The sequence below is a fragment of the Ylistrum balloti genome, unplaced genomic scaffold (assembly GCF_031769215.1).
Source record: "Ylistrum balloti isolate Yb309-2 unplaced genomic scaffold, AGI_CSIRO_Ybal_v1 Utg370554, whole genome shotgun sequence".
In the NCBI taxonomy this organism is placed as follows: Eukaryota; Metazoa; Mollusca; class Bivalvia; order Pectinida; family Pectinidae; genus Ylistrum; species Ylistrum balloti.
Window position 1 is genome coordinate 473,609 of NW_026782349.1, and position 23,973 is coordinate 497,581.

The 23,973-nt window shown below is 37.1% G+C and overlaps 2 protein-coding genes across 2 annotated transcripts; one reads left to right on the forward strand and one right to left on the reverse strand.

Annotated features, from left to right (window-relative positions):
* Positions 1 to 1,242: 1,242 nt before the first annotated feature.
* LOC132556219 (major facilitator superfamily domain-containing protein 10-like) lies at positions 1,243 to 23,484 on the reverse strand. Its single transcript, XM_060220612.1, has 13 exons — positions 23,456 to 23,484; positions 10,983 to 11,217; positions 10,291 to 10,387; positions 8,926 to 9,029; positions 7,369 to 7,527; positions 6,245 to 6,436; positions 4,844 to 4,940; positions 4,596 to 4,707; positions 4,210 to 4,265; positions 3,515 to 3,567; positions 3,152 to 3,242; positions 2,744 to 2,881; positions 1,243 to 1,688 (listed from the first exon to the last, which is right to left on the reverse strand). The coding sequence occupies exons 2-13, from the start codon at positions 11,166 to 11,168 to the stop codon at positions 1,588 to 1,590; spliced, it is 1,386 nt and encodes a 461-aa protein (XP_060076595.1). The 5' UTR covers positions 11,169 to 11,217; positions 23,456 to 23,484; the 3' UTR covers positions 1,243 to 1,587.
* Positions 18,515 to 19,660, forward strand: LOC132556193 (uncharacterized). The gene has a single exon (XM_060220586.1). It carries the CDS (start codon positions 18,515 to 18,517, stop codon positions 19,658 to 19,660), a length of 1,146 nt encoding a protein of 381 aa, XP_060076569.1.
* Positions 23,485 to 23,973: the final 489 nt, after the last annotated feature.

Here is a 23,973-nt window from a genome sequence, read left to right on the forward strand (position 1 = left end):
ATTCAGTGCTATAAGTACTGAAATAGGATTACTATTAAAACATGTATTTTACAGTAAATGCACATAGTAGATATATATCGTATGGAAACGTGTGAGGTATTTGTTACTGTTGAGACATTAGACCTAGAGGCTGATAATATATCATTTTATACCATTAGACTGATATGCATAGTTATCTATAACATCACTTTACACATCTAAGATTATATCAGTAATATCAATGAGTATTTTTCTTTATTTTAGAGAAATATCTGATAACAATGATTACTTAATAATGGTCCCATGTACAAAGATAGTTTAGAAATTCTGAAGACTACACTTTGTGAAACCGTAAATCTTTAAGTTTCTTTAAGTATAAATAAGATTTAAATAGTATTGATTAAATTAACCAAGATGATTTAAATATATATATATCGTATTAACAATTCTTTTTACCATAATGAAATGTTTCACAGAGATTTCCTCTCCTGTCAACAAAGAAAAAAATGCTATGAACATATTTAAGGGTAATATTCAGTTGTAACAAAGTTTGCTTTACATTCCATGCCAGATTACCTCACAAGCAAACTCATCAAAACCAATTGTACCTATGTTTTAGCTCTATCATTACTCAAGTCCTTGTGAGGTAACTGATTACCTGATTTTACTGTACATAATACATCTCCCAGTTCTCTCAATTGAACACGGAGTCTATACACAATAGTTCCTGAAATCTTGCTGGATAAATACTTACTACAGGAAAACTCCATTTTAACCCAGGTTCTGGTTTGATATTAGAAATTAGGTGGTAATATGGCATATTCACTTTCTCCTGAAATGTCTGAAGTTCTAATGGAATCCTTATCTGATATTTAGAAACCTACCCCCATGTGGGTTTTGTTGGCATACCCCCATTTCTTCCCAGATTAACAATATTGTTACTTTGTTCCATAAAGAAACCTGCCTACAAAACTGGAGAAATATCCCTCAAATTTCTGACAAGCAGCTTTAATCTTTGGTTGTCTAAATTCATGATGGTTGCCTATGATTCAACACATCATGGGACCCATGGAAAGGTTGATAGGATATTTGAGAAAAATCCCCTCAAAGCTTCTCACGAAAAAGTGGTAACAAACTTTAATTGCTAAAGCCCAAGATGGCCACTAATCACACATTTTTATTTTTTTTTTAATTTAGTCTCAATACCATTAATACACACAACTAGAAACCAAAGATAATCTACTTCTGTAACTTGAAGGAGATCCACCCTAACCTCCTGAAGAAATAGCAATAACTAATTGTTTAAAGACAGATAGATGACAGAAGGAAGATAGGATGAGATTTAAACAGCCCTTCAACTATTGATAATGCGATCAGAAGGCATTTTATCTTTATTTTTTTAGATTGTAAAAATTCCATGAATTTCAGATGTCATGCTTTTTTTTGATAGAAAATTCTCAATTTTTTCCTTACCATGTGTTTCAACTAAATTGAAAAAGTCTTCATTATAATCTTCAATGTTTATGGACATTCTGTTAAAAATAATTCTACCTGAAAGTGTTAAAGTGAGTAAGTTCAGTACTAGCTTTGATTAATTCTGCTAAGATGTTATGCCTGGTGTGACTTCAGCCTCCGCAGCAGAAGATAGGGTATCATCAGCAGTATTCCTCCTGTCAGGTAACATACTCTGTCACCACAGCTCCAGTAAACTGGGGAGGGAGAAAATGAATTAGACAGCATTCATTTGATATTACAAGGGAGGAAAAGACAAAAATTCAACAGCATTAGTACTACTGGGAAGGGGGAAAATGGATTAGACAGCATTCATTTGATATTACAGGGGAGGAAAAGACAAAAATTCAACAGCTTTGGTATTTCTGAGAAGGGGGGAAAATGGATTAGACAGCATTCATTTGATATTACAGGGGAGGAGAAGACAAAAATTCAACAGCTTTGGTATTTCTGGGAAGGGGGAAAATGGATTAGACAGCATTCATTTGATATTACAGGGGAGGAGAAGACGAAAATTCAACAGCTTTGGTATTTTTGGGGAAGGGGGAAAATGGATTTACAGCATTCATTTGATATTACAGGGGAGGAGAAGACGAAAATTCAACAGCTTTGGTATTTCTGGGAAGGGGGAAAATGGATTAGACAGCATTCATTTGATATTACAGGGGAGGAGAAGACAAAAATTCAGCAGCTTTGGTATTTTTGGGAAGGTGGGAAATTGATTAGACAGCATTCATTTGATATTACAGGGGAGGAGAAGACAAAAATTCAGCAGCTTTGGTATTTCTGGGAAGGGGGAAAATGGATTAGACAGCATTCATTTGATATTACAAAGATTCAACAGCTTTGGTATTTTTGGGGAAGGGGGAAAATGGATTTACAGCATTCATTTGATATTACAGGGGAGGAGAAGACGAAAATTCAACAGCTTTGGTATTTCTGGGAAGGGGGAAAATGGATTAGACAGCATTCATTTGATATTACAGGGGAGGAGAAGACGAAAATTCAACAGCTTTAGTATTTCTGGGAAGGGGGAAAATGGATTTACAGCATTCATTTGATATAACAAAGGAGTAAAATACAAGAATATGCAACTGGGCAGGGTTAAATAAGTACCAAACTCTGTTTAGATCATATTGGAGGTAATGTCTACCTCAGTGAATTTTGTAAGGATTGATATGATAGTGGAATATGACTGAGAGGAGAGGTATTGTAACATAGATTGATAACATACATAATTCTGAGTACTTACTGACAGAAGAGATGACAGGTCCAAGCGCCCTAGCAAGAGCTCCTAGGGATCTAAACACTCCAAGGATAACTCCTTTCTGATCACTCCCTCCGTACTCAGAGATCAGGGTAGTTAAACAGGGCACCACTGTGGCTGATGCTGAAATACAAATAACATTGTTAATAATTAATTATAACAGGTATTACCAGGTGTTAACCTAGCAGAGGCTGTGAAACGGATTTAACATATTTTGCTATGATTAGACCACAAAAAGATTTTACCATGCTGAAAATTTACTCTCAATTCCTGTTCTTGGCTTTGTATTCATGAAAGTGATATGGTTTTATCAATGTGTGTAAATTAATAATAAAATCTTTTAAATATTGATTGGAATAAATAATGAAACATGTACTTCAACAGAAAACTCACCAAAGGCAAACAGCATAAGGGCCACATACATCATTGTAGCAGAGTAGGCAAACGCCATTATCACAAAGGCTGGCATCAGCAGTGACATACCCTACAACACACAAATACCTTGCCATTTAGATTTTGATATTTATTTTACAGATCTACCTCCTAAATGTCCACATGTTAGGTTCTTAGCATCACTGAAATCTTTGACCAACTTTTTATCAATTTATGACAAATTGTATAACTGTATCAGTAAATGACAAAATAAAGATGGAATAATGCCCAAGGGTTACTCATCATGATGGGAGAATAAACATTCATGAATCAAATAAGAAATTTGTGTAGAATCAGTATTATAAGATGACTGTTGATACTCACAATGGTGGCAATTTTCAGCTGTTTTCCTGACTTAATTCTCCGGACATAACCACCTATAAACAGTCCACAGATTACTACATCAACTACAGAAAAATAAGTCATTGACAATACAGAGAAATCTTCAGTAACTATTACCTACTTGTGAAATAGTAATACTTCCATACATGGATGTAAATTAAGAAGTTGTACATAGGTTGTACATTTGATTTAGTAATGCATATTAAGTATTTTTCTCTTACTAACCCCCCAACCCCTCCCAAAACATAACAATCTCATTGTGCTAACTTCTTCTTCAACTCCATTTGACTTAACACCTCAGTCCTTGTACTACAACTCCACTTACCTTGTACTAAAACTCTAATTACCTTGTACTAAACCTCCACTAACCTTGTACTGAACCTCCACTTACTTTGTACTACAACTCCACTTACCTTGTACTAAAACTCTAATTACCTTGTACTAAACCTCCACTAACCTTGTACTAAACCTCCACTAACCTTACCCTAAAACTCTAATTACCTTGTACTAAAACTCCACTTACCTTGTACTTCAACTCTACTAAACTTGTACTAAAGCTCCACTAACCTTGTACTAAACCTCCACTTACCTTGCACTAGAGCCATAATTACCTTGTACTAAAACTCCACTTACTTTGTACTACAACTGTACTAAACTTGTACTAAACCTCCACTTACCTTGCACTAGAGCCATAATAGTTCCAATAAAGAAAAACATCTTCCCTTGCTGCATACTGAAATCATAAAATATTATTATTGTTAAAATCATTTCCACTCAAAATATCAGTAAACCAAGTATTATACTCTTAAAAAATTGAAAAAAGAAATAAGATTAAAAATATGACTAGTTTCTTACATAAATAATCATGTATTTGCCAACTATTAAGGAAAATAAGCCTGATCTTATTTTCAAGTTTTTAGGGATTTGAGAGTCAGACAGATGGCTAAAAAAGTATCAATACCAAAGTTTTACAGAACAATATATGGAGAGACCAAATAATTAAACCTACAAAAAACTTAGCAGATTGTCTGTGAGAAATGCTTGATAGAGTTGGGGGCTTTACCTATTATACTGTAGACGATTGTGGGTAAGGAATGTTAGTGTAAACTCTAAACCTGAGTACAGAAACAGGTAAATAAAATACACCACTCCTATCTTCTGTACTGTCTGAGAATCTGGAAACAGACAAAACAAATCACAATAAATGGAAACTATGGAAACCTGATTGGATGGTTAGGATGAATATTTCTTTAAGTAAAATTTGAAATGAAAGGTGATGTATCTATTTAAACTGTAAGAGCCATAACATACCTGACTTGGATAATTTTGTGACAGGTGAGAATTTAAACAATGACACTGGGTTGATGAGGTGAGATGTGTTTTGCCATCCACTAGCTATGGACTTCGCCTGAATACAATATAAACAAAAAGTAAATCAATCTGTTCCTACAATAAAACAGCGTTATTATACAATGTAACCAATAAAACAGCGTTATTATACAATGTAACCAATAAAACAGCGTTATTATACAATGTAACCAATAAAACAGCGTTATTATACAATGTAACCAATAAAACAGCGTTATTATACAATGTAACCAATAAAACAGCGTTATTATACAATGTAACCAATAAAACAGCGTTATTATACAATGTAACCAATAAAACAGCATTATTATACAATGTAACCAATAAAACAGCGTTATTATACAATGTAACCAATAAAACAGCGTTATTATACAATGTAACCAATAAAACAGCGTTATTATACAATGTAACCAATAAAACAGCGTTATTATACAATGTAACCAATAAAACAGCGTTATTATACAATGTAACCAATAAAACAGCGTTATTATACAATGTAACCAATAAAACAGCGTTATTATACAATGTAACCAATAAAACAGCGTTATTATACAATGTAACCAATAAAACAGCGTTATTATACAATGTAACCAATAAAACAGCGTTATTATACAATGTAACCAATAAAACAGCGTTATTATACAATGTAACCAATAAAACAGCGTTATTATACAATGTAACCAATAAAACAGCGTTATTATACAATGTAACCAATAAAACAGCGTTATTATACAATGTAACCAATAAAACAGCGTTATTATACAAAGTAACCAATAAAACAGCGTTATTATACAATGTAACCAACAAAACAGCATTATTATACAATGTAACCAACAAAACAGCATTATTATACAATGTAACCAACAAAACAGCGTTATTATACAATGTAACCAACAAAACAGCGTTATTATACAAAGTAACCAACAAAACAGCGTTATTATACAATGTAACCAACAAAACAGCGTTATTATACAATGTAACCAACAAAACAGCGTTATTATACAATGTAACCAATAAAACAGCGTTATTATACAATGTAACCAATAAAACAGCGTTATTATACAATGTAACCAATAAAACAGCGTTATTATACAATGTAACCAATAAAACAGCGTTATTATACAAAGTAACCAATAAAACAGCGTTATTATACAATGTAACCAATAAAACAGCGTTATTATACAAAATAACCAATAAGGTGACTCTCCTTATCAAGTTTAGCTTTCAGAAAGGCGTTTTCTGACTGACTTTATCATTAGTCTGAATTATGTTTCAGGCACTGTGATAAAGGTTGACAATCAAATAAAAAAATTCACAATAAATTCAAAAAATCAAAATCCTTACCCTCTTACTGATAGGCAATGATTCTTTGAAAAAGATAAATACAAATGTGACATCTATGACAGCTAGGACGAGAGCGAAGATAGCAGGAGGGGTGTAAAATGCCCCATCATGTTGACGTGCCAACATCGAGAATCCAGCACCAATCAGAGGACCAAACACAAAACCAATAGAAAATGCTACACCAATCAGAGCCTACAAGACAAAGGACATTCTGTCAGGAGATGTTGTGAGGTGTAACCTGATATTAAAACAATCACTTATGCATATATTTGACCACCACTAGTTCTTCTGAAATTCAAACTTACCATTAGAATTATCAATGAAGAATGAGAAGATTACTGCTATCTTCTAGGTTGAAGATTAGAAAAATGGAGGAATCCAAATATACAATTTAATGTGAGTCAGAATAGTAGAAAAGTACATGAACCAAACATTTTACAATGTTACTTTAAGAAATTCAAATATATGTAAAAGGTAAAACAATCTAGACTTACTATTCCCTTGCCACACTTTCCCTTACCTACCATTCCCTTGCCATGCCTCTCCAGACTTACTACTCTCTTGCCACACCTTCCCTGACCTACCAATCCCTTGCCATACCTTTCCTAACCTACCATTCCCTTGCCACACTTTACCTTACTTGCCATCTCTTGCTATGCCTCTCCTGACTTACTACTTTCTTGCCACACCTTGCCTGACCTACCACTCCCTTGCCACAGCTTTACTTACTTGCCACTTCCTCAGCATGCCTCTCCTGACTTACTACTCTCTTGCCACACCTTCCCTGATCTACCATTCCCTTGCTATACTTTCCCTGACCTACCACTCCATTGCCACATCTTCCCTGATTTACTACTCTCTTGCCACACCTTCCCTGACCTACCACTGTCTTGCTATACCTTCCCTGAGCTACCATTTCCTTGCTATACCTTCTGTTACCTACCATTCCCTTGTTTATACCTTCCTTGACCTACCATTCCCTTGCCACACCGTTTCTGACCTACCATTCCCATGCTATACATTCCCTGACCTACCATTCCCTTGCTATACTTTTCCTGACCTACCATTCCCATGCTATACTTTTCCTGACCTACCATTCCCTTGCCATATCTTCCCTGACCTACCATTCCCTTGCCACGCCTCTCCTGAGGGAGTATATCAGCTACCACTGCTGTAGAGAGACTGATATTCCCCTTACTGAGACCACCGATGATCCGAGCGATGACAAATAAACCAAAGTTGTGGGATATCGCCCAGACAGCATATGATACCGCAACGCCAATCTGTAAAGTCACAGAAATACACTGTTATAATACTATCTCTACATAATTACATCATGTAACAAACAGGCCTTAAGGGTCATCTGACCATAAAGCCCTATATATGGAAGAGGTTAAATAGGCCTAAAATAAATTGGTCATCTATGCTACAGCTTACATAAAAGACATTGCTGTTTCATCAAGACATTTTCTGCAAACTAGAAATCATATTCCTTATAAATGCACAACACAAATGCCATTACTCCCGACATATTGCTTGTTTAAAAAGCATGCTACATGCCCCTTGGTCTTTTGGTTATTGAGAAGAAGTTGCTTACGCCTTTCAACACATTTGACCCCTGTGACATTGACAGTAGGGCAAGGTGAACAACTTGGTAACCCTTCACCCCAGCATTCTAAAAGCCCATTATCAGTACCATGGAACTTTTGGTTATTGCAAAGACGTAGTTTAAAGAGTTTGAACATATTTGACCCCTTCGACCTTGAAAGCAGGTCAATGTCATTTATATTTAGAAACCTGGTAGCCCTACATTTTAGCATGCTTATACATGCCTAATATCAGCAACTTTGGCCTTTGTTTTTGAGAAGAAGTCATTTAAATGCTTTAACACATTTGATCCCTGTGACCTTGAAAGTAGGTAAAGGTAATTAATTTAAACAAGCTTGATAGCCCTTTATTCCAGCATACTACAGGCCTAATATAAGCACCCTGGGCCTTTTGGTTAATGAGAAGATGTTGTTTAAAGACACCTGTGACCTTCAAAGTGGGTCAAGGTCATTCATATAAACAAACTTGGTAACCCTTTACCACATCATGCTACAGGCCCAATATCAGAACCCTGGGTCTTTTGGTTATTGAGAAGAAGTCATTTGAATGGAAAGTTTAAGGTAAGGTGGATGACAGATACCACCAGACAAAAACATGATGGCAATAAAGTGATTAGATGGCTATGAAAAGTGATCACCATAGAAACAGTCCGCAACTGGGATTCACTTGTGACTGAAAGAACTGGTATCTGTTAATAAGAACCTTTCATCTGATTTCTGATCCTTTATAAACTATTTCATTGAGTAAAACTACAGTGATGATATCTACATACCCAGTAACATTAATGGTACTAAACTTATCTAGAAATTCAGAGCATATATATATCTATTGGCAAAATAGAGTTGTTTATATCAAAAGAACAAAGATAAGAGGTCAGAGGATACTTTTACAGCTAATACAGGTGTGTTAACAAAAATATACACATGGATATTATACATAAGTGATTTGGAGAGAAGAGGAGAATATTAAGTAAAAAGTCTGATGTTATTCTGAGGAAACTTAATACCATGGAAGTAATTGATAAAGTGAAATAAATGAGAAATGTATAAAAAGTATCACTGTTCAAAAATTACCATTGAGATAATGAGAAGAGGACGGCGTCCATATACATCTGATGCTGCCCCCACTACTGGGGAGGCAAGAAACTGCAGGAACGAAAACAAGGATCCAATTAAACCTGAAAACAAGTATCACATGATTAAGATGAGAAAATCAAAGCATGAAGAGCAAGGAAACATTAAACAAGAGATCCCAGAGGGATCGTGGCGCCCACCATTTGAGGATCTGTTTTCAGTTCTTGAAGATTTGTTTATTTTTTTTTGTTTGTTACAGGTGTTGTAAATGTTCATGAACTGGTCTTCATTGAATGTACTCAATGATGGCACAAGATATTTTTATTAAGCACCTATTAGCAAATATCATTTGAAAAAGATCCCAAAGTATTATTAGATAGCAGTCAGTTACAGGTGGATAATGGACAATATGCTTGTGCTGTATTACTGTCGACATCCAAGATGGCTGCCTGTGGGCCACCTTGATTTCAAATCAGTCCAAAAAAGGTACAATGCACAACTAGGGACCAAGGGAAACCAATATCTATGAAATATCAGAAGGATCCATCCAGTACTTCCTCAGATATAGCAGTAACAAGATTTTACTCTCAAAATCCAAGATGGCTGCCTGTCAGCCATCTTGATTTCGGATCAGTCCAAAAAGGTATAATGCACAACTTGGAACCAAAGGGAACCTGCATATGAAATTTGAGAAAGATCCATCCAGTACTTTCCAAGAAATAGCGGTAACAAACTTTTACATCCAAAATCCAAGATGGCCACCTCCAAAAAAGGTACAATGCACGGACCAAGGGGAAACTGCATATGGAATTTGAGAAAGATCCATCCAGTACTTTCCAAGAAAAGCAGTAACAAACTTTTACAATGCACAACTCCAAAAAAGGTACAATGCATAACTAGGGACCAAGGGGAAACTGCATATGGAATTTGAGAAAGATCCATCCAGTACTTTCCAAGAAATAGCAGTAACAAAGTTTTACATCCAAAATCCAAGATGGCCACCTGTTGGCCATCTTGAATGCGAATCAGTCAAAAAAAGGTACAATGCACAACTAGGGACTAAATTTGAGAAAGATCCATCCATAAATAACGGTAACAAACTTTTCCAGAAATAGCGGTAACAAGTTCAAAAAATTGTTTACGGAACCTGCATATGAAACGGATCCTGCACTTTTCCAGAAATACGGTAACAAGAATTGTTTACGGACCACGGACCACGGACGCAGGGCTATTTGAATAACCCACCATCTATTAGATGGTGGGCTAAAAACAGTAAATCATTTACAAGTTTGTTTGTTTCTCACAATTTTGAGTTCACATTTCACAAAGAAATAAACATGTTTACAATTGTAATGTAAAACCTACCTCCAAATAAAACAGAATTCCATCTAGGAGTGTCCGGAGCACCGACTAATTCTCGAAATCCCTTCACAGAGTTCATCAATGACTGGTACAGACCATCCTATTTAAAATCAACACTTTCTGGGTTTTACAGTTTGAACAGTTAGAGACTGATTTATGTAGAGTCAAACATAGAGCTGATATGAGAGCAAATGCATACAATTGTGGTAAATTATTAACCTCTTTCTGACATGAGTAAAGTCAATCATACAGCTCATCCAGGTACAGATATCCTTGTGGTGATGAAGAAATCTCTTTTTGACATGAGTAAAGTCAATCATACAGCTCATCCAGGTACAGTACAGATATCCTTGTGGTGATGAAGAAATCTCTTTTTGACATGAGTAAAGTCAATCATACAGCTCATCCAGGTACAGATATCCTTGTGGTGATGAAGAAATCTCTTCATCCAGGTACAGATATCCTTGTGGTGATGAAGAAATCTCTTTTTGACATGAGTAAAGTCAATCATACAGCTCATCCAGGTACAGATATCCTTGTGGTGATGAAGAAATCTCTTTCTGACATGAGTAAAGTCAATCATACAGCTCATCCAGGTACAGATATCCTTGTGGTGATGAAGAAATCTCTTTCTGATTTTTGTAGAGTCAAATACATATGAGAATAAATATATACCATTGTGTTAAATTACTAACCTCTTTCTGGCTGCCATAGAAGTCCAGTAGGGAGGGTAGGATAGGGAGGATGACCGTGAAGGCAAGCAGGTCTATAACAAGAGACACAAACAAAATGGCCAGGGTACGATTCTCTCCTTCTCCCTTTCCATCTTTTTCTTTGCCTCCCTCAGTTTTCTGGCCCACAGTACCATTTGTTGAAGACATATCCAGGGCTTCAACACAGTAGCAGGTAGAGAAAGTCAGTCGTGTCTATCTGAAACAGAGATTAACTGCATTAACAAACAAAAAAGTGTGGATTTTTCTTTACTTGGAGGGAAAATTGAACATAAAAAATTTATTTCAGATTGAAATACATGTATTTACAATTCACATTAGTTTAACTTTCCACTCGGTTTCTGAACTTTATTTCCTTTAAGTTTAATGCCACATCATAATCAAATCTTTATAATATTAGTCTACAGCCTAGCAATTTTGTCATCTTACACATGTGTAATTAAATGTTTTTCTTCTAAATGTAATATTCAAATGATATTCAAATGATCAAGGATCAATCTACACACACTTAAAAAATATTAAAATCTGACACAAGATATTATACCTAGATACAATGTCTATCAATACCTGTATATCTACAGTTACTGCTACATTGAATAGTTTTTATGTGGACCCACACCTGTTATTTGCTTGAGAAATACTGATAATAATCCTGTCAAGTTCCCTACCTTACCACTCCTCAGTGTTACAGCCATATGTTACCACGACAACTGCTTCCAACCATGTCAACTAATAATGCTTACACATATATGTAAACACGATTTATCCTGACAAGTTCCGGGAACACCACAGAAGTAAACAGTAACAAGCTATGATAGGATTTTAATTGACATAATTTAAGATGTGTGTGCACTGAGGCTTGAAACTTGATATGTAAATTGAATCTAAAGGAAAATGTAAACATAAAGATGTATTAGTCATCATAGCTACAAAGGCATGATTACCAGAAGAATTGTTAGCTTAACAAAACATTCAAATATTTTTAAATCCCTTTTTCATTTTAAGATTTTCCAAAATATAATATGCATATTTTAACAGGATCACAATCAGAACTCAAATGATCATCTGTTAGATAGAAAATATGGAAATTGAGACGGTAGAGAAATCTAGAATTAGAAACTTTGAATAGCTGTAGCCCACTAGAATCACACCACACTGACCATTAATAAACATCTCTGCTAGTTCAAGAATATCAACTTGTTTAATATTCTAAGATATCATTAGGAAATGATATTAATCCAAAGCCATGGAAACTAAGTGGTATTCACCCACTGTACTACTCATTTATTTCCTCAGTCGTGACATCACTGAACATACCGACATGTTTTGGTTGGTAATTGTACCTAGTCATTTGATAAAGGTGAATGAACCTCCTGATGTCTGATTTTTAATTGACATTGATGCCGTTAGACACTTCTTGTTAAAAACCAGACGCCATCATTAAACACATTTACACAAACCTTGTACATATCATTACCTACATGGTGTCAGAGATATGGCTTTGTCCAACTTATAACAGTCAATATTCACAGAACATCACACATATCAAATCTTTTTACTGCTCAAGTCTTCAAATATTTTAACAATGATCGTAATTTATAATCAGATTGTAGTCTGAAGAAATGTTCAGCTTAGGTAACAGATATCTGAGGTATAAAGTAATGTATTTCTTGTGCAAGAGTAGACCATTGTATGTTGTATATATATAGACACCAGAGATCGTCTCTGAGGAGCCACAGAAGCCAAAACAACTACACAGACCGATGGAATCACTCACCAGAGCACAATTGGAAATGGTTAAATTTAGAATAAGACCGGCAAATACAGTCAGCGATATCGATTACCATCACAAAACGAGACAAGTTGTGGATATAGCAATGGAGGAACTTAAAAAAGATTTGGAATTAAGCGACAGCGAATCAGATGATACAGCGTCGGAAGTGAATCCATCAGAAGGAGAACTAAATATAGTGGACTACAAAGAACTTGGATACCAGAGCGAAGGAACAGATTGCCAAGATGAGTTATTATAAGAACGAACTATGATCCTAAATCCAATTATTTTTATTATTTTATAATGCTTATTTAACTCTTCAAACATCTCTTGTCAATACTAGGTCATTAAGAGTTACCGAACTTCATAACAATAACACCACGTGAAAAGGGGTACCACATTTAGGGTACCTTAGGGGCTGAAATTTGTTGTATCTTTGCCCTGATGAGCCGTAACTGGCGAAACCGGTCGGCAAATAATAAAAGTATTCTACCTACCTAATTTTTTGAAACTGGTTGATGTTGAGTACACTTCTACCTAAGATGTTTTTGTATATATATAGTTGTCATTATTTTTTACATGTAAGTTTACTGATATTTTTTCAACATAAAATAAACCCCACATATGCAGAAAATTTCATATATAGTAATAGTCACAGAAGGGAAGACATGAAAAAAATGTGCTAGAGAACACAGTTCTACCATTGTTGTTCTCTAGCAGACATTCTAGGACAGCTAGTGGACAGATCAATCAGATCACTAGGTCAAAATCATATTATACCTGGTCAATACAGACAGTAATTATAAAATCAGGATTCAAAAGATGAGAAATGCATTGAGCATGATGTGGTGTCTCTGTATTATAGTTTCATGACATTGCAGAAGTTTTTTTTTTGTAACTTTTTATTTTTCATTTTTTATACATACACAAATCAACCACCGTACACACATTCACACATGTAGAATTATCACCATGATCATCATCATCATTGCAGAAGTTGTCAAATGTGACCTTTGACCCTTTACTATGGGGTTGATATGTTGTGATATTGCACAATGAAAATATATGATATATAGTGCAAGTCTATAATTTGCTGTAAATGGCAGGAGTAGTGTACAATCAGACTAAAACAGAGTGGAAACATGCCTGTTTCTGAGTGCTGTAAGATACCATTAATCATCATCTTTGGGGCGAATTGCCATAAGACATTTAACCAAGTACAGTTATTTTGACACCTACATTCACAACAATCTGATTTAACCAGGTAGAACAGTCCATAAGCTTAATGGTTCAGCCACTTCAGCCATAATTATCTGAACCAAAATGACAAGTTGAACCTTACGTAAACAGAAAGGCAACATCAGGGCAGGAGAAAACTGCCTTACAACAACACAGCCCAAAACTTCATTCAGAACCATCAGCGAAACTAATGGGTATCTAATCATCACACTAACAAGTTGCCATCCTTGATACTCAAGGGGTTACAATCACTTTTGCTCTATACACCCCTGGAACATGGTGTGAAAATGTTGAATATCTGTGGTTATATATATATACAGGGTTAGTGTGCTGTCACAGATCACGCAGCCTTAATGTAACGAGTGTCGATTAGAGTTACTCCCCTTAGTTTGCTCTTCAGTATTAACAAACGTTGCTACTACGTCATGTTATGAAACACAATTTCGATGCATCGTATGCATATTTTCCTTTCAATGTAGTTTGTGGCCCCCATACACTGTTAGTTTTGTGATTTAATCAGTTAATCGTTATGCCTATTTACTAAGTAAATCATGTTTTCTGTGTTTTGTACATCTTAATTGGCAAAATAGCACGTTTTGTGTCAATCATACTCAAGCTGATGTATTTCATTGTTTTGTTTTATAGTTTCACTTGATTCGTCTGTAATAAATGAGATTTCTTTAAGATACAAACAAATTAACTTAAGTTTACAACTCACTAGTTAATTGAAATCAGAAAAGTGACAGTTTCAAAATCAACATTTTTCAATGTAAGAAGTGCATGTTTGGACTTCTGTAGTCAAAAAGTTCCAAGGAATATGTCACTTCCGGTCAACCGGTAAAGTTGAATTTTTTGACGCTGCGCTAGTATCGAAAATCAATGATTTTTATCATTTAAGAGAATGATAGGTGGAAATGTGGTTGCAAGGTGGTAAGATATATCTGTTTCTTAGTTTTCTATATTCTTGGAATATTATTTTCTAATTATTTTGCAAGAAATATGTTCTTAAGTTACCGTAGCTGTGGCAAGTAGAAGTAAACAAGATGGAGACCCGCCCATCGGCAACTAGTCAAAGAATAAAGGAAAGTCAGCTGGGAAAACTTCAAGAGGAGCCTTGAAGTCCAATTCAAGAACACAATCTGCGGATGAATCGCCCTTCAAAATGCCATGGGGAAGCGACAATGAGGAAGATGGGGACGAGGCATGGCAATGCCAGGAGTGTGACAAATTGTTCACAGACCCATTGGCGAAAATGTTAGAATGCCAAAGGTGCAAGCATCACTTCTGTATCAAGTGCTTAAATAAAACGGAGGATGAGCATAAATTCTTACAATCATCTGATTCCATGTGGTTTTGTGGATACTGCCGTGAGATGATAGAAAAGAACATTATAACTGACCGCAAGATTGAAGAGAGGTGTCATATTATTATGCAAGCTTACGAGAGTAGAATAGCTGCGAATGAATTGAACTTGGAGAGCAAATGTGATAAGGCAAAAGTCCAGGAAATTGTTAAAAAGGAAATTGGAGCTAAAAAGAACGTTGGATTGGCTGTAGGGAAAGGAGTTCAGAGAAAAGAGATCATCGGCCATGATGAAGATGTGGAGGGTATCACCATGGAGACAGTAATAGCAGAGATGAATGAGAGGAAATCAAGAAAAAACAACATTGTAATCCACCCGATGGAAGAAGACAAACAGATGACAAAAGTCAGAGAAAACAAGAAGATACTGAAACAATTAAAAGAATTCTTAGATCATGCAAGGTTACAGAAGAGGTGAACAACATCTCAAAGGTTATCAGACTTGGAAAATTCAAGGAAACACAGAGAGAAAAAACAAGTGGAAATACTGCTAGGGAGAGAAGTGGTGGGAGACCCATATTGGTAACCTTCACCAAAAATGAAACAAAAGCAGAGCTGTTCAGAAACATCAGGCAATTAGACACAGCAGAGGAATTCAAAAACATACAAATTTCAAATGACCTGACTAAAACTGAGAGAGACCAAGAGAGACAGCTGAGAGAAGAAGCTAGAAGGATGGAGTCACAGTTGTCAGGGGAAGTAAGGTTCAGGGTACGGGGTCCACCATGGGCAAGAAGAGTGGTGAAAGTTCTTCTTTCAAAAGACTTTTTTAAATAAGATTAATGAATTCAAAAACAGATTTTCAGCAGAAAATGAACCAGATATAATTGCAATTACAGAAGTATCACCAAAGAATATGCGCTACACTATCAATAAATCTGAATTGGAATTGATTAACTACGAGTTATTTCCTAGTGACTTCCTGGGAAATAGAAGAAGTGTTATTGTTTATGTCACAAAAAGATTGAGTGCAGTAGATTTCGAGGAGAGTGCGTGGATATGTTGTTGAATAAAGTTTGTGACTGCAGCTTTACACATACAGTTATAACCGGAGATTTAAACTTCCCAGATATTAATTGGAGTGCATGGAGTACAAAGGAAGCAAATAGTGCAAACTTTCTGGAATGTATCAGGGATAACTTTTTATACCAAGTTGTGAATAAAAACACCAGACATAGGCATGGGCAAGAATCTTCATTGTTAGTCCTGCTGCTGGTGAATGACATTGACAATATTGATACAATTGAAAATTTGGAACCTGTAGGATCCAGTGATCACTGTGTCATTAGGTTTGAATACAACTGCTTCTTCAATCAAGATCAAACCACTCAGGAAAGATTGAACTACTATAGGGGAGACTATGGCACCATGCTGGAGGAACTATACATGGATTGGGATTGTAATGATATCTACATTTTTATTTCCCTTTTCGTGCCCCAATAAAGCATTGATCACGGTGGTTTGCATGTTTGTAATTTGTATATAGAGTAGGACATTATTGTCAAATGCACTCATGATCTAAAGTTAGTAAAAAATGGAATAACCCGATTTACCTTGAAGTGGTACCTTCCATTTGTATATAAAGGACGATGGACCTTCATTCCTGTACTTCGTTTGCAACGTTAAGACGGTCACAAAAGAAGATAGCTACAGCAAGGGAAAGGAAGGTAATACTCTGCGCACTGTACAAGTGCCGTTGCGCTGGTTGACAATTGCGCAGGTGGTCGCCGTTGCTCTGTGAGACCGAGTAATAAGACCACGAGTGCGTGTGCTTGCCTATGCGCTGACAGGTAGTGGGCGTGTAGTGCTGGGTATAGTTATATGTTTTCTCTGTCAATTACCAATCATAGTGTACATATTATTAATTCAGTATAAATTAGACTGTGTTTATTATTGTTACAGTAGAATTAAGCAATTCTATCTTACACCGGCGCTGACCAAGCCAGAGCACCGTTATATTTTGTATTATAGTTAAATACAGCACATCCCAAGTATATTCTTAGGACGAACCTGGGAGTTAATAGGACACCCTGCACCTTACAAAAACTGGTGGCAGCGGTGGGATACATTGTATTGTACATTTTATTCTGATTTGGTTATAATACATCATTATAATTATGGACATAGAGGAGGAAATCAGCCGTATTGAGGAGCAGATAACCTCTCTGAGGCTCCAGAGATCGGGCATAGGCGGGAGGATAGATCATTCGAGGCCTTTGTTGACACCGAGAAACGCCGGAACAAGGGATTCAGGTATCGCCAGTGCACAACAAGCTGACAGGGGCAATCTCCCTCCCGTAGATGAAGCCATAGATATACAGATGTATTCTAGCTCGGGTAGTGCGCAGCATGCCGAGGCTGGAGCAAGGCCAAAAGTAAAGTTCTCTGAGTACGACCCCTCAGACTATGGGGAGGATGGCAGATATACTAATCTTCGGTCAATGGACAATATAACAGAAAGACGGGGTAAGTATAACAGCCGGCCATGGATATCATCAGATATGGAATATGATCTAGACAGGCACCAAGGGTCGCCAATCACAGGCCTTGACAAAGGAAAGCAAGGAGTAAGGATAAAGCCTCCTACCTATGATGGTACTGGATCATGGAAAGATTACAAAACGCACTTTGACACCTGCGCTAGGATAACACCAATCAGCACTATGAGATACTAGTCAACTCACTAGAGGAGCGTTTTGCACCCCCTAACCAAACTGAACTTTATAGGGTCCAGTTACGGGAAAGACGCCAGAAAGCCACTGAGACATTACCGGAGCTCGGGCAGGCTATACGACGGTTAGTTAGCATGGCTTACCCAACAGCACCAGGTGATGTAAGGGAAACCCTTGCAAAAGAGCAATTCATAGATGCGTTGTTTGATTCAGAAATGAGGATTAGGATTAAACAGTCGAGGCTTAAATATCTTAATGATGCAATCCGACTTGCAGTTGAATTAGAAGCTTACAATAGAGCCGAGCATGGTCACCGGGAAGAACGGTGACAACTGCGTGCGGCGAGTGCAACAGACAGTGTCGTCTCTATTGCTGAGGAGAGTGGTCATTCTGATATTCTGAAGGCTGTGGCGTTGTTGCAGGACAAATTAGAAACACTACAAAAGGACATGGCGCTACTGAAGCAAAGCAAGGAGCATGGTTCCAGAAAGAAATGGATGGATGATATTTCCTGCTATTTCTGTAAGGAAAAGGGGCATGTGAAAAAGAAATGCCCAAAGTTCTTGGAGCGGACACTAGAACATAAAGGAAATGGAAAGAAGGGCAAGTCAGCATTAAAAAGATTGCAAATGCGGAAAGAACGTAGAGATGCAAATGGACCTCGATCAAAAATAGGGGTTAGCTCTATTACTAATGAAGCTGGCATGTATATGCGGGCAAACATACAGGGCGCGGAGACCACATGTCTTGTTGATACAGGAGCGTCGCTCTCCTTGCTGTCTGCTAAATTTTACAATAGCATGTCAGAGCAGTGTCGGCCAGTCCTGGCAGCAACTAAATGTACAGTCGCAGCTGCCAGAGGCAGCGATCTTGTCTTACATGGCAAAGGAATGTTTGATGTACAAATAGATAGTGAGGTGATCAGATTGGAACTGATAGTAGCAGAGATCAGTACAGAGGGAGGCATTCATGGTCTTGATTTTCTGAGAGCTATAGATGCAGTGATTGATGTAAAGCAGGAAAGCTTACAAATCAGGGGAAGACATGTACCTCTCGTTTTTCAAGGACCATTTGGATGCCGAAGGATTTCAGTAGTAGAAACAGTTAGCCTCCCCCCTTGCTCAGAAATGATTGTACCAGGAAGGGTATTGCAGACAAAAAGCAATACACGTAGTTATAAAGGCTTAGGTGTAGTTGAACCGACAGAGAAATTCTTGAGTTCGGAAAGGTCATTAGTGGCCAGGACATTGGTACAATGTAGGGAAGTACTGCCCGTTCGTGTACTAAATCCCTCAAATGAACCTCAAGTTATCTATGCTGGGACAGTGGTAGGAGAACTGTCACCAGCAGGAAAGGTGTTTGACATGTGCCAGTCTTTGAATCCGACCAAGGTAGGTGAGAACAAAGAGCTGCAACATCTGTTGGAGAAAACAGTGGAGAAGCTTGCACCAGAACAAGCTAAAGGAGCGAATAAACTCCTAGAAGAGTATCAAGATTTATTTGCGTCCTCAAATAGCGACCTGGGGCACACGGATATAGTCCGGCATGAGATAAAAACGGGAGATGCACAACCAATTAAACAACCCCTTCAATGAATACCTGTGCGTATGCAGGAAGAAGTGGACAAGCTCTTAGGGGATATGCTTGCCAGAAAGGTGGTGGAACCATCAAACAGTCCATGGTCGTCTGAAATAGTGCTCGTAAAGAAAAAGGACGGCACAATGCGTTTTTGTGTGGACTATAGGCGGTTGAACTCTGTCACAGTAAAGGATGCATACCCTTTGCCGAGAATTGATGATTCTCTGGATCAATAGTCTGGAAACTCATGGTTTTCAACACTGGATTTATGCTCCGGTTATTGGCAGGTTGAAGTAGAACCTCAAGCTAGGCCTAAGACAGCATTTGCGACGAGGCAGGGGCTGTTTCAGTTTTGCCTCATGCCATTTGGGCTGTGTTCAGCGCCTGCTACATTCCAGAGGCTGATGGAGAAGGTATTAGCTGGTGTGCAGTGGCAAATCTGTCTGGTTTACTTGGATGACGTGATAGTAGTAGGAAAAACATTCCAGGATATGGTTGACAACCTTAAAGCAGTCTTTGACAGGTTAAGGACTGCTTGGCTGAGGCTTAAGCCGTATTTTTTTCAGTCTGTCCAGGTGACAGTTTGTTATAAAGAGACACTTTGCTTTGTGAACAAGAAACTGTATGATATCTTATGCGGGACTCATAAGGCCTAAGGGGAGGGCAATGTAATGATATTTACATTTTGATATCCCTTTTTGTGCCCCAGTAAAGCATCGATCACGGTAGTTTGCGTGTTTGTAATTTGTATATAGAGTAGGACATTATAGTCAAACGCACTCATGATCTAAAGTTAGTAAAAAATGGAATCACCCACTTTACCTTGAAGTGGTACCTTCCATTTGTATATAAAGGACTTCGGACCTTCGTTCTTGTACGGTCACAAAAGAAAATAGCTACAGCAAGGGAAAGGAAGGTAATACTACAACCCTGAATAAGGGTGTGAAAACAACAAATAGATAGCTAAGAGCCTGAACAAGGCTCTGTATCTATTTGTTTGAGTATATATAAGCACTGAACAAGTACTAGTGTTGGCACTCTCTATATAAGTGCCAGTGTGCGCTAGGGACTAGTGCTTAGTTAGGAGCAATTGCTCTGCGCACTGTACAAGTGCCGTTGCGCTGGTTGACAATTGTGCAGGTGGTCGCCGTTGCTCTGTGGGATCGAGTAATAAGACCAGGAGTGCGTGTGCTTGCCTATGTGCTGACAGGTAGTGGGCGTGTAGTGCTGGGTATAGTTATATGTTTTCTCTGTCAATTACCAATCATAGTGTACATATTATTAATCAAGTATAAATTAGACTGTGTTTATTATTGTTACAGTAGAATTAAGCAATTCTATCTTCCACCGGCGCTGACCAAGCCAGTGCACCATTATATTTTGTATTATAGTTAAATACAGCACATCCCAAGTATATTCTTAGGACGAACCCGGGGGTTAATAGGACACCCTGCACGTTACAGGATCAAGAATTTAATGGATGTGATACTTTGCAAATGTGGGACATATTCCTAGATAAGCTATCATCGGCAATTGAGAAACGCATTCCAAGGTGCAAGCCAAAAAATTCTAAGGGTTCTTTTCCACTTTCAAAGAATAAAGAGTATAAAAAGGAAACACAGACTGTGCGAGAGATACATGGAGGCCAGGAACAAGGTAAAGCAGTTGATAAGGAAGGAGCGGAAAGACAAAGAAAGGCAAGTGGCGGATTCCACAAAGCAAAGAGTAAAAACTTCTGGAAATATATAAACTCCAAAAGAAAATCAAGGAGTGGAGTGTCAGAGCTTCATGAGAGGAAAGACACTGGGATTGTCATCGCCAGCAAGGATGAGGATAAGGCAGAAGTACTTGCAAACTTTTTCAGTAGTGTCTTCACCGAAGAGGACTGTAATAATATACCAGCATTGAGAAGTGAAGACATAATACAAGATACAGTAGCTGATATAACAATTGAGGAGGTTAATAATCTACTCCATAAGTTGAATGTTACTAAATCTCCTGGGCCTGACAAGTTACATCCAAAGGTGTTGTATGAATTACATTCTGTTAAATAAACAAATCAATTTTGAGGATATATGAAATGTTGTTGAAGACGGGTGACATACCAGAGATATGGAAAGTTGCCACTATCACTGCTATTTTCAAGAAAGGAGACAAAGGTCAGCATCAAACTACAGACCAGTCAGTCTGACAAGTATTCTGTGTAAGATGATGGAAAAGTTTATTAGAACAAGAATAATGGAGCACATGGAAAAAAATAGTTTATTCAGTGATAGACAATTTGGATTTTTAGGAGGGAGGTCAAATGCATTACAACTATTTCGTGTATTAGACAAATGGACTGAAGTTCTGGACCCAGGAAGAGTTAAACACACTGTATATATGGACTTCATGAAAGCCTTCGACAAAGTGCCACACCAAAGATTTATCAAGAAGCTCAAAATGTATGGAATAAATAAGAATCTGTGTGCCTGGATTAGATTTTCTTAAAAATAGGAAACAGTGTGCACAAGTCAATGGAGCACATTCTAAGTGGCATGAAGTAACCAGTGGAATACCCCAAGGATCAGTTCTTGGGCCTGTTTTATTTGTGATGTTTATAAATGACTTACCTGAATATGTTACATCAGATGTGTTTTTATTTGTGGATGACACAAAAGTATATATGGTAATTAAGGACACTGACGACACTTCGATACTTCAGTATGATCTTGACCAGCTGTACCAATAGAGTGAAAGATGGTTGTTGAAGTTTCATCCAGATAAGTGTAAGGTTTTATCCATCCACAACAAAGGTAAGACTGTTGAGGAAACTAAGTATAGCATGAATACATACGACGGTGGTAGAGAAGTCCTGGATAATGTTGGAAGCGAGAGGGATATTGGGGTAACCATAGACAGGCATCTTACATTTGAGAAGCATACACAAATTCAAGTAAATAAGGCAAATCAGATTGTTGGGCTTATGAGATGTAGCTTTATATATTTAGACAACAGAACGTTCAACTTATTATTCAAAGCTCTCGATAGGCCTTGTACGGAATAAGCAAGCTCTGACTGGTCACCTTACAAGAAAAAGGATATGTAGGCAGTATAAAATGTCCAAAGGCGAGCTACAAGGATGCTACCAAACATGAAAGACATGAGCTATGAACAACGTTTAAAACGGCTGAAGATACCAACCCTCAAATTCAGACTTCACAGCAAGCTATGGATCAGATACCAGAAGGACAGCAATTCATAATGTGGTGTTTACAAACAATTCTGAGCTGCCTATAGAGGACCAGTAGGTCCTGCAGGCGGAAACAAAAAGTAACATAAGGTAAGGAGTTGTGACCAAATATTCATGGTCAATTTTTATGCACTTGACAGACGACAGCAAAACAATGGCATCTAAGTATGGATTGATCAAAACTGGAAGGGTATTTGGCATGTAAAAATGTTTATTAGGGAAAAATAAACAAATTTGCCAACGAAATATATATTAATATCTTATGGTGAATGGATTTAATCACATTTGTTCATTCTTTCTGGAAGCAACCAAAATCATGGGAGCGCAAGGTCGCGCAAGTCAATAGTCGATACATCTCGACAATATGTCAGGTCCGAAATATAACGTTCCGAAACAGTTGTCCAGACGATACCTTTTAGGTTGTAATTGGAAGATAGTACAGACGGAGCAAGACAATAAATTATGTCCTATTTAACACCTTTATCCTAGATAATCTGGCTAAAGGAGTACATATCACACATATATGCTGAATATAAGAAGGATTCATAGTTGATGCATACAAAGTAGGAAACGTACTTACTTCACTTCGTGACAATATAACAGTGTGTCCTGATTTTCCACCTCAATTTGTTGAGTTATCAGATAAGCTTACGACTGGAATAGCACGTGTTCATTTTAGCACAAAAAAATGTTTCTTTAGTTAAAGAATTGATATGGGTCTTAATAACCAACAGTTGATACAAAATACAGAGTTAAAACATAAACCACAAAAAACCCCAAAACCTAATAAAAACGTGCTCTACTTTCTGTTTTGTCTCTTCCGGGTTAAGCACATTCAGTACTCCTCACACATCTACGTTGATGTGAAGATGTTTCTGAGGCACTCCGAAATGTGAAGTGTGGTCATTTTACCTCTGCTAATTGATGATATCACCATAACATATTTGTTTTCGATTATGTTAATGTATGGATTTTCAGTATTTCTGTAAATTGTCCCATGTATTTTTTCATCATAGAACAAAGACTATAAACATCTCCAACAGGAAAACACATATTGAGCATGCGCCTATGGTTACAGACGGTTTCCGGGAAGAATTC